This window comes from Cherax quadricarinatus, chromosome 37 (genome assembly GCF_038502225.1).
Source record: "Cherax quadricarinatus isolate ZL_2023a chromosome 37, ASM3850222v1, whole genome shotgun sequence".
Taxonomy (NCBI): domain Eukaryota; kingdom Metazoa; phylum Arthropoda; class Malacostraca; order Decapoda; family Parastacidae; genus Cherax; species Cherax quadricarinatus.
Window position 1 is genome coordinate 17,251,630 of NC_091328.1, and position 12,526 is coordinate 17,264,155.

At 36.4% G+C, this 12,526-nt stretch overlaps 1 protein-coding gene across 7 annotated transcripts in view; it reads left to right on the plus strand.

Annotated features, from left to right (window-relative positions):
• LOC128701274 (uncharacterized) overlaps positions 1–12,526 on the plus strand; it is a 109,109-nt gene that overhangs the window by 83,663 nt on the left and 12,920 nt on the right. For 6 of the 7 annotated variants that reach the window (XM_053794954.2, XM_053794963.2, XM_053794940.2 and 3 more), the window contains exons 6-13: positions 4,029–4,141; positions 6,178–6,306; positions 6,708–6,890; positions 7,509–7,675; positions 9,148–9,292; positions 11,004–11,145; positions 11,504–11,643; positions 12,289–12,404. In XM_053794954.2, coding sequence (XP_053650929.2) covers positions 4,029–4,141; positions 6,178–6,306; positions 6,708–6,890; positions 7,509–7,675; positions 9,148–9,292; positions 11,004–11,145; positions 11,504–11,643; positions 12,289–12,404 — 1,135 coding nt within the window. The remainder of the gene's footprint in view (positions 1–4,028; positions 4,142–6,177; positions 6,307–6,707; positions 6,891–7,508; positions 7,676–9,147; positions 9,293–11,003; positions 11,146–11,503; positions 11,644–12,288; positions 12,405–12,526) is intronic. The other variant, XM_070091919.1, reaches the window with a different exon arrangement.

Below are 12,526 nucleotides of genomic sequence, written 5' to 3' on the forward strand. Positions count from 1 at the left end.
ATCTGCTCTCCTTTTGCACTCTCTCACCACTCTCTTCACCTATCTTTTACTCTCCATATATATATATATATATATATATATATATATATATATATATATATATATATACACCTTTGTTTTACTCTTCATATATATATATATATATATATGTTAGAGTGTTCAGCAGAAGTTTGTGGTTACAGGAAAGTGGGTGCAGGAGGGAAGAGGAGCGATTGGTGGAATGATGATGTAAAGAGAGTAGTAAGGGAGAAAAAGTTAGCATATGAGAAGTTTTTACAAAGTAGAAGTGATGCAAGGAGGGAAGAGTATATGGAGAAAAAGAGAGAGGTTAAGAGAGTGGTGAAGCAATGTAAAAAGAGAGCAAATGAGAGAGTGGGTGAGATGTTATCAACAAATTTTGTTGAAAATAAGAAAAAGTTTTGGAGTGAGATTAACAAGTTAAGAAAGCCTAGAGAACAAATGGATTTGTCAGTTAAAAATAGGAGAGGAGAGTTATTAAATGGAGAGTTAGAGGTATTGGGAAGATGGAAGGAATATTTTGAGGAATTGTTAAATGTTGATGAAGATAGGGAAGCTGTGATTTCGTGTATAGGGCAAGGAGGAATAACATCTTGTAGGAGTGAGGAAGAGCCAGTTGTGAGTGTGGGGGAAGTTCGTGAGGCAGTAGGTAAAATGAAAGGGGGTAAGGCAGCCGGGATTGATGGGATAAAGATAGAAATGTTAAAAGCAGGTGGGGATATAGTTTTGGAGTGGTTGGTGCAATTGTTTAATAAATGTATGGAAGAGGGTAAGGTACCTAGGGATTGGCAGAGAGCATGCATAGTTCCTTTGTATAAAGGCAAAGGGGATAAAAGAGAGTGCAAAAATTATAGGGGGATAAGTCTGTTGAGTGTACCTGGTAAAGTGTATGGTAGAGTTATAATTGAAAGAATTAAGAGTAAGACGGAGAATAGGATAGCAGATGAACAAGGAGGCTTTAGGAAAGGTAGGGGGTGTGTGGACCAGGTGTTTACAGTGAAACATATAAGTGAACAGTATTTAGATAAGGCTAAAGAGGTCTTTGTGGCATTTATGGATTTGGAAAAGGCGTATGACAGGGTGGATAGGGGGGCAATGTGGCAGATGTTGCAAGTGTATGGTGTAGGAGGTAGGTTACTGAAAGCAGTGAAGAGTTTTTACGAGGATAGTGAGGCTCAAGTTAGAGTATGTAGGAAAGAGGGAAATTTTTTCCCAGTAAAAGTAGGCCTTAGACAAGGATGTGTGATGTCACCGTGGTTGTTTAATATATTTATAGATGGGGTTGTAAGAGAAGTAAATGCGAGGGTCTTGGCAAGAGGCGTGGAGTTAAAAGATAAAGAATCACACACAAAGTGGGAGTTGTCACAGCTGCTCTTTGCTGATGACACTGTGCTCTTGGGAGATTCTGAAGAGAAGTTGCAGAGATTGGTGGATGAATTTGGTAGGGTGTGCAAAAGAAGAAAATTAAAGGTGAATACAGGAAAGAGTAAGGTTATGAGGATAACAAAAAGATTAGGTGATGAAAGATTGAATATCAGATTGGAGGGAGAGAGTATGGAGGAGGTGAACGTATTCAGATATTTGGGAGTGGACGTGTCAGCGGATGGGTCTATGAAAGATGAGGTGAATCATAGAATTGATGAGGGAAAAAGAGTGAGTGGTGCACTTAGGAGTCTGTGGAGACAAAGAACTTTGTCCTTGGAGGCAAAGAGGGGAATGTATGAGAGTATAGTTTTACCAACGCTCTTATATGGGTGTGAAGCGTGGGTGATGAATGTTGCAGCGAGGAGAAGGCTGGAGGCAGTGGAGATGTCATGTCTGAGAGCAATGTGTGGTGTGAATATAATGCAGAGAATTCGTAGTTTGGAAGTTAGGAGGAGGTGCGGGATTACCAAAACTGTTGTCCAGAGGGCTGAGGAAGGGTTGTTGAGGTGGTTCGGACATGTAGAGAGAATGGAGCGAAACAGAATGACTTCAAGAGTGTATCAGTCTGTAGTGGAAGGAAGGCGGGGTAGGGGTCGGCCTAGGAAGGGTTGGAGGGAGGGGGTAAAGGAGGTTTTGTGTGCGAGGGGCTTGGACTTCCAGCAGGCATGCTTGAGCGTGTTTGATAGGAGTGAATGGAGACAAATGGTTTTTAATACTTGACGTGCTGTTGGAGTGTGAGCAAAGTAACATTTATGAAGGGATTCAGGGAAACCGGCAGGCCGGACTTGAGTCCTGGAGATGGGAAGTACAGTTCCTGCACTCTGAAGGAGGGGTGTTAATGTTGCAGTTTAAAAACTGTAGTGTAAAGCACCCTTCTGGCAAGACAGTGATGGAGTGAATGATGGTGAAAGTTTTTCTTTTTCGGGCCACCCTGCCTTGGTGGGAATCGGCCGGTGTGATAATAAAAAAAAAAAATAAAATATATATATATATATATACACACATATATGTATATATATATATATATATATATATATATATATATATATACATATATATCTCCATGGGGAAGTGGAACAGAATTCTTCCTCCGTAAGCCATGCGTGTCGTAAGAGACGACTAAAATACCAGGAGCAAGGGGCTAGTAACCCCTTCTCCTGTATATATTACTAAATTTAAAAGGCGAAACTTTCGTTTTTCCTTTTGGGCCACCCCACCTCAGTGGGAAATCGCTGGTGTGTTGAAAGAAAGAATATGTATATATATATATATATATATATATATATATATATATATATATATATATATATATATATATATATAATGCTGCTCAGTTCTGGTCTCCATATTACAGGATGGAAATAAATAATCTTTCATGTGAAAATAGGATGAAGGCATTGAACTTTAACTCTTCAGAGAGACGTAGAAATAGAAGAGATATAACTGAAGTGTGCAAATGGAAACCAGGCATAAATGAAGATATAAATAAAGTATTGCAGATAATCAAGACAGGACTCGCAGGAATGGATTCAAATTTAGACTTAGAAAGGATAATGCGAAGTGGTAGAATAAATGAGTGGGACAAACTCAGAGTATGGCAAGAACTTCGGTAGCCTTAAATATAGGTTTGGTTGTTACAGTATTGGATGTGAATTGGACCTGCCTGGCATGGGCCAGTAGGTTTGATGCGTTGTTCCTTCGCTCATACAAATAATAATACAGAGTATATACAATATCTTCTTGAAACTTTAAAAGAAAGACAAACTGCTGGCAAGGAAACCTTTACTGCGACGTTTAGTCCATAATTGGATTCTCGGGTTTTTACCGCTGTCTTACTCGTTATCCGTCGGCTTGCACCATCGTGCATCTGTGGCATTTTTTTTTCACTGCTGGTGGAACTATATCTCACTAACCTGTAAGAGTACCCTGTAGGTCTTGGGTAATGATCATGACAACAAGCAAGAACCTGAATAGCAGCTTTTGTACACACAAACCTAACGTATTCCAGTGTGATGGTTGACATCTTAGCCTAGCATAGTTCACAGTTAGTTACCCTGGTGGGTTTAGAGCTTAGTTTTGTTTATAATAATAATCACAATTAGTGTCTGCTTGACAATAAATTAGATGCATAAAGTTCAATACTGACATCTTGATGCTTGTGAAGTGCTCTTCCGAACAAAAGTAGCGGACAAAACTGAATAGTATTTTTAAGAATAGGCAGGTTACTTAAAGTTCTCTTATATTTACCTATGACTACAGCTGATAAATCAATTACATACATGAGTGAATACTGTCTGGCAGTAGCAAATACAACGCTGTGACTAAATTTATAGATTAGTGAGTAACTTTCCAATCAGGGGATGTTCTTTTATACCGGGAATCTGGCTTTAACCTCCACTTTCTCAGATCAAACTTAATTTCATACCATTCTCTAAGCGCTGTAAGAGCCTTACAAGTTTAGTGCTTCCCAGTGATTATATGTATATGCTAAACATTACCGGTACCCGAAAACGTCCAAAAATCACCTAGTAATAGAACGAACAACTTTCAAAATCTTATTTTAACCAAATTGTATATCCCACAAGGAGTGGTCAGCAACTCTCTCTGCCATCTGGAGTAAATCCTGCTAAACATCCTATCGAGAATGGGGTCATGTATACTCCTTATGGACCTGTGTCAGTGGGAACTCTTCTCTCAGGTATGAAACTCAGAATTTATTTTTAATTTTCTCCTAACTTTAAATTGTTACTTGCTGCATTTCTTTTAATAGAAATGTTAAAATTTTTTAAAACAAGAATTTGATGTTTCTTGCACTATTTAGTGTAATGGAGTTTAGCTCACGATTTTTCTAATAATTAATTGTAAGGAAACTTTAATGTCTAAAATACGGAATAAAATGAACTCAGTGTATGTATGTATATATATATATATATATATATATATATATATATATATATATATATATATATATATATATATATATATATATATATATATATATATATATATATATAGTATATATATATGAGTTTATAGTTATATGCTCCTGTTCTATTAATCTTATGGGGGGGGGGGTTGATACTGTTAAACAGGCGTGATCCAAGGAATCTGAGTTACCCTCCCCTTCTTGGTATTAAACCTTATCCAAACCCTTTTCATTCCCAGACGTAGCATATCCTCCCAACAAGTTTAGCTCTGTTACTTTCACAACACCCACAAATTGTAAATAATATTTCCGTCCGTTCTTGCTTATTATCGTGAATCCATTTATTAAAGTTAATATTGAGAATGTGAAGCCTTCCCATGAAAATAGCTCTTCGTTCGCACCCATAAAAAATTTTCTTATCTTAGAGCACATTTGAACAACAATTGAATGAAAAAAAAAGTTTCAAAATATGCAGTATACTGTAATTTAAAAATTATGTGATTTGGTCAAAAGTAGTTTTTATTGTTATCAGAGTAAGTTACCGCGCATTGTGTGGATAACCTAATCTATATGAGAGTTAGTAAGCTACGATAATGAACTATATTTACTTAACATGAAATCCATCACACAGGATGGTCGTGCCACACTCCCTCACAGACTGAGCTTTATGACAAGTACTTAAGAAGAGGAGTTTTATCAGTGCTCCATAGTACAAGTCTTTTTTTATATACCAGAGAATACTTGCTGTTGTGATTTCACTGTACGCTATTAATTTTCAGATCAGAGATTAGGAGATATTATTTTCCAGCAAAGAAAGTTTATAATGTATTAATAATGGCTGTCAGATAATCACTGGCATTATTCTTATACATTTTTTGGAAAAAATCCCAGATCATTATAGATAAAGCTTCTGAATCTTGACTTGCAATCATTCATATTATATGTAGAAAATGAAATGGAATGCTTTACATGCTCTGTTCTAGGTGTATGCTCTAGTATTTCACAGACCTTCCCATTTTTGAGGGAAAGGCCATTTACATAATATTCCTTAGGCATTTAACGCTCAAGGTGTTAAAATCCAGATCACTTGATGATTCGCTTTCCCTTCTCAACGAAGAAAATAATTTAAAGCTGATATTAACATTTTTTTATATGAGACTTTTCAGTTTTCCACCAAATTATTCTAGCAACTTAACCTATCCTCACCAAAATTTACGTGTTATAAAATAGCTAAATTTACCTAACCAATCAAAGAACTTACACAACCTTAGAGTGAGGAAGGAGGGGGGGGGGTAAACTTCAAGTGACTTTCATACACTCTTGAAAGGAAAACACAGAACATTGGTCATATAACTCCACAAACTTGTTTGTCAAGTCTGAAAGTAAATCGCTTGTTACTTCTATTATGAACAAGAATGTTTAGAAAGGATAAAGAATTACCTCAGCAATGCAAAAAATAAAAGGAAAGAAGTATGGAAAAAGTATCAATAGGCAGTAAATGAAAAGGACTACATGGAGGTGAAAATGGAGTACAACATTAATTAATGCATGGAGTTGGAGTGCATCATCAGTTAGTATTTTGAAATGGATGAAGTAAATATCACTTAATACTCGAACATGAGGTAACTATCAAGTCACAGAGATATAGTACACCATCAGCTACCGTTGCATTAAGTGCAAAGAAGAAAGAGGAGAGTAAACGAGTATCCTGTTTCATTTTCCTTACAATGGTGCTTCCTTATACAGCTGAGGATAACAGCCCTACTGTTTATATTCGGAACCCAAAATACTGATCTTTTCTTCAACAGGTATTATGGCAGCAGATAAAACGAGCACTGTAACCATCAGACAGATCTACGGTGATAGCCAAATAAGCTACATGCCTGCGGAGATGCAAAATAAAAACCTCGATCCTCTGTATATCGCCACTTTATCAGGTAAAATTGTGATCATTAGCTTCTACTCAAAATTACGATTAACATACAGTGTTTCTAAAATAAATATCAAACAAATAAATAAATAAATAAATCTTATTTTCAGAAAGTACATAATTGTTTTTTAAAGGACTGGGTATTATTTGTTAAACCTATACAGTATTATGCTGACCCTGAGACAATTTAAACATTAGAAAAATGGTTCTTAAAGAAGACTAAATATCTTGAAATCAAAACGCTGTAGACCTTTATTGTTTCTGTAGTGAGTGCAAGAGGGCTCTTAAATATACACAAGACAGTTCAGTAATTTTCCAGTATGTCAAGAACCATAACCATAATTTTTGGAAATATTGCAAAAATAGGTTTACAGTAATCAATGTATCTGTTTTTTTTTCTTCCATTAGGTGATATTGGACAATCGGCTGTAGCAACAGGATTGGTGGGTACCACCGGAAGTGGGATATACTTAGGTCCTAGTGGAAAATTTAACAACTATACTTCAGCCCCAAAACTATTTACTCTTGAAAAGGGTTACGATGGTATCACTGCGTATCTTTCTCAAGCAGAAATCTTTGCTGGCATTGATGGTGAGGGAAAAAAGAGTCAGATTCTGAAATAATCTCGTATAAAAATGATAATTCTTATATATATATATATATATATATATATATATATATATATATATATATATATATATATATATATATATATATATATATATATATATATATATATATATATATAATATATATATATATATAAATATAATATATAAATATATATATATATATATATATATATATATATATATATATATATATATATATATATATATATATATATATATATATATATATTAATTAAGATGTTGAAATAAGGGGAACTTACAAATTAAAGAGCGAGCATTCACTGAGGGAAGTGTAGAGGTAAACAAAGGTACAATACGTATATGCAAATATAACTGACTTGTATAGGAAATTTTACTGTAATAATTAAATATGTTTACAATAAGACGTTTAGTTAAAATAAATATAACAAAATATAAACAAATATTTGCAGCTGTACAGTAAATACCTTGTATAGCTATCATTGGTTAGTTTTGTTACGCAGATTTTATTAAGATAATTTATTAATCAAGACTATCATTAACATCAGTGTTGCCAATTTAAGAAGACATTTGGTAATACTTTTAAATTTTTGAACAGCTATGCTCATCTCTACGTATCTGAGATCATCGTCAACAAAACAGAGTTTATCACAGATCCTGAAGATGTATTATAGTGAACATGGTGTACCCAACAACCCAGATTTTCGTGCCTGCAACAGGATGGTAGCTTACAAGAAACTGGATTCCAACATGATCAAAGAACAAGTATGAGCCATCAGTAGTGTATACCATAGTTACAGCGCTGACGTCAAAGAGCTTGCAGTGTTTGTCAAGAGTTATACTGCATATACAATGAAAAGAGGGAATTATACTGTATATAGAGTATATAAAATATAACTCCCTCTTTTCACTTACAGGATGATACTGATACAATACTACAAGTGCCTCATAATTTAATTTAAAAGTATGGAAAAATGTTGAGACACTCTCATTAGTGTTTTTGTATTCATTAAGCAGACCTGAAAGAAAAATGAACTCTTCATTCTGCCAAAAGCTCTAGTTACGCTATTTTTTTTTTTCATTAAAAATTATTTACTCATCTAACAAAAATGTTAAAGTGCACCTTCATTTTTTTTATCAATTTAAGCTGCTTTATGGGTAACTGTAATAAACATTAACAGGATATACTTTAATATGGCAGGTTGATGTTTGTGAGGGGCTCTCAATCCAGGGAACTGGATTATAACCCCGATCAAACCTGACTGCCTCACATTCCCCAAGGGTTCCATGGCCATTACCATTTTAGCGATTTCCTTAATAATAATAATAATAGTCTCATGGTAGCTACGGTAGAAATTATTTTACCGTATTATTATTATTATAATCAAGGGGAAGCGCTAAACCCGGAGGATTATACAGCGCCTGGGGGGGGGATGATGTGGAAGGCATTCAGGCTTAATTCGGGGAACTGGAGCACATCCAATTTCCTAAATCAAGAGCCCCTCACCAACATCAAGGAACCTTCCTTGAGGGGTATTTTACCGTATTCCTTAAAGATATCCACATATTGTTTACAAATAGCTACCGAATAAGCTATATAAATTATTTAATTAGTATCCTATTAAACAGATTATTTTGTGCTGTTTGAAGTCTGTCAACAGCTTAGATTAGATAAGGTTTGTTAGGCAACAGAAGTGTTTCCTGACACGGGTCTTAGTTATATGATGACACGCCACTATCAACTGAGTTAGGGTCATTAATGACTGTAGTTTGACTGCACACCACCAGTTAGGTAATGTAAAAATGGATATCAAATTGGAGGGAGGGAGTATGGAAGAAGTAAATGTGTTTAGATATTTGGGAGTAGATTTCTCAGCAGATGGGTTTATGAAGGACAAGGAAAAAAGGTGGGTGGTGCATTGAGGTATCTGTGGAGACAAAAAACGTTATCCATTGACGCAAAGAAGGAAATGTACGAGAGTATAATGGTACCAACGCTCTTATATGGGTGTGAAGCATGGGTTGTGAATGCTGCAGCTAAGAGGAGGCTGGAGGCAGTGGCGATGTCGTGTCATTAAGGGCAATGTGTGGTGTAAATTTTATGCAGAGAATTCGTAGTGCAGAAATTAGGAGGTGTGGAGTTACAAAAAACATTATTCAGAGTGCTGAAGAGGGGTTATTGAGGGAGGGGTTTTCATCATTTATTTCTAGGTTCATTCATTTCTTCTTTCCCCCAGGCTCTAAACTTCATGTATGCCTACAGTGATAAGTTTGCTGATCTCAAGAGAATAGTAGTGGAGTATCAGAATGACTTCACTTCTATAGAAAAAAGCATGCAAACTGCTCTCAATAATGTATGGAATGCATTCACCAGATTCGTGGGTAAGATATCAGCAACTACTTTTATGAAAATAAGAAACCACGAAGAAGTTATATTTGATTTTTACGTGAGTTTATGGGGCCCAATATCAATCCAGAATCAGTTAAAAATACTGCATAATACAAACAATACAGTAATATACAACATTTATAAAATCTGAAATCTGCTAAATTAGCATTTACATTTTAGTTTTCTTTGAAATACGTACACATTTTTTATAAAAAAGTATTTACATGTAGTTTAAAAAAGTGCAAAGGGGCTTTAATATTTTTGGAGGGTATGAATGCTTCCTGAAATTTTCAACCATTTAGCAGATAAACATAATCGTGAGTTTGCAAGATACTGTTCAATATTGCATACCACTTAATATGTTGTACACCAAACACATATTAGAGAAAATAATGAGCAACCATCAAGAAATTTATCAAAATTCTCCCTTCCATTTATCACCTTCCACTCCTTTCTTTTTATGGCCCTATACCTGGAACGGAAAATGCTGAGCCATGTTATTGTAGCCTGCGGGATAGCAAAAAACAATAACCTATGTTATTGTAGCCTGCGGGATAGCAAAGAAAATAAGCCATGCTATTGTAGCCTGCTGGATAACAAAGACAGTAAGCCATGCTGTTGTAGCCTGCTGGACAGCAAAGTCATGCTATTGCAGCCTGTAGGATAACAAAGTACGCCATGCTATTACAGCCTGCGGGATAGCAAAGAAAGTAAGCCGTGCTATTGTAACCTGCTGGATAGCAAAGTAAGCAATGCTATTGTAGCTTGCGGGCAAGGTATGCACTAAAAATCCCTCACACCAAGTAAGAATAATAATAATAATAACCTTTATTTCTACAAGTACATGATACAACTAATACAGACCATAGCTGACATCAGTGACACACTGTATAGAAAGCCCTTTGTTATGTACAGCATTTTGAGCAAATTAGGTTAATTTTGCCCCCAGGATGCGACCCACCAAGGTACGTACTTACTGCTAGGGACAGCTGGTGTCTTAAGGAAACGTCCAAATGTTTCCACCCGTACCGGGGATCGAACCACGGACCTCATTGTGCGAGCTGAATGCATTACCAACCGAGCTACGGGACAAACAGTATAAACATTGGAATCGCCTAGGATGAGTGTGACCTCTCTCTGATTTCCTCCCCCATCTTCTCTCTTCTCTCCCCCTCCCCTTCACCCTCACCCTCCCTTTTTTTTTTACACACAGGGTTTGACAAGGTTAGGTTAAGGATCCCTAGCTTTATTGAGAAGCTATTTATAGGTTAAGGATTCCTAACTTTATTGGCAGTATAATTCCTCTTCTCCCTCACCCTCCCTTCACCCTTACCCTCCCTTCCCCCTTACCCTCCCTTCCCCCTTACTCCCCTCCTCCCCTTCTCTTTCACTCTCCCCCTCCCCTTCTCTTTCACTCTCCCCCCTCCCCTTCTCCCTCATCTCCCACTCCCCTCTCCCTCACTCCCCCTCCTCCCCTTATAAACTCCCACCCTCCCTTTCCTCCTGTCCTCCCTAATCCTCCCTGTATGCTGGAATTTAAAGACGATTCTCAGAATGTTTACAAATAGTTTCACGTTAGTTTTTAGCAGGAATTGGAACTACCCCATCCCCATTCCTTGGATCAAATCATGTATGTTGTATTCATAACTCGCCAGTCATTTTCCGTCACACTTTGCAAATAATACCAAGACTTTATTCTTCCAGGAAGCTACGATTACACGGACTTCGATAGATGTCCTACATACGGGAAGAATGATGTCAAGTGTGAGAATCAAGTGGACCTCATCATGGTGTACGGACATGAAGGAGGTATTACCGAGATGGATAAGCAGCGGCAGTATATATCGTAAGTGTTTGTTTTAAACACACAAATGAGCAAGCACCAGGACATCTTTATTAGCAAACATTTCGTACCTAGGACCTTGATCATTTCTGACAGAACTAAAACATTTTCTAATAAATATTTCTTAGTGTTTGGTCGCGTGTCTTTTAAAACACTTTTCAATATCAGTTACCAATGTTTTATTCCGTAAATGTTTGTCTTGACTAAAGAAGCACTTGAGTTCGCAACTAAAAGACAATGTCACGGAATGAACTCTTCTAACTAGTTTCATTGCTATATATTTATTACAAGTAATTGAATCTAAACAGTAATGTAATATTTCTTAGACTAACACCAGCGCTTTCAATTTCGGCACTTGCAGACTGCTAGGACAGCTGTTAGGCGTGAGCGTGGATGGATCAAGACTGGGTGTAATAGATGGTAAAAGTGGCGCCTGGAAGTTCCCGGTGACTAACTCCAGTAATGTAGCAGACTGGGGCAGCAATTTCACAACGGATACAAGTAGGCTTTGTTAATCTTTATTACATTTATCTACTCTCTAGATGAAACCATACACACTACAAACTGTTCCATTATGTATTTGTAATGAAATCTCGTATACTCACGCACACTATTCTGTTATATTCTTCTGCAAGACCTTTATTTTTATCTGATGAATAGAATGTGGATAAATGGTTCAGAGATCCGACAACATTTGGGTATCTTTATTACGGAAACGTTTCCACAATAGAGATACCCAAGTGTTGAGCAAGTGTCTAACTGATGAATAGATTTTATATAATTGGGCAAAGAGGAATTTGGGACTTGCAGAACCTGACTGAGATTTTTCGTTTTGAATCTATTGTCCATATAGCAAAGGTCCATTATGCATATTTACAATAATTACAAATTCTTTATTAGTAGATAAATGATGGTAAGAATAAGTTTGTGACTTACATTTAATAACCCGCACATAGAGAGAAGCTTATGATGCCGTTTCGGTCCGGCTTGTACCATTATTTGTGTATCGTTCCAATCATGGTAGTGTACCTTTTTGGTATTTCTGTATGTTTCAAGATGTTTTTATTTCTATAATAGTCCCTTTCCAGTTAGGAGGCCTCGTCACCGGGGGTGATCATTAATATATATTTGTATAATATATTGCAGGCAGCTATGGATCAGGCTCCGACATGACAGCGGTGTTGACTCAGCTCACCAACTACTATAATGGTTTCTACGGTGAACTACTTAATAATACTAACAGTGCAGAAGCTCACTCACAGGTCAGTCGCCTTGTTCAGTATATGCAAACTAATATTCCCTCCCCTCCACCAGTTATTAATTAATTTCGACATGATATTTGGAAAGTCAGAAAAGTTTGAAAGTGCATGTACCGAACTCATTA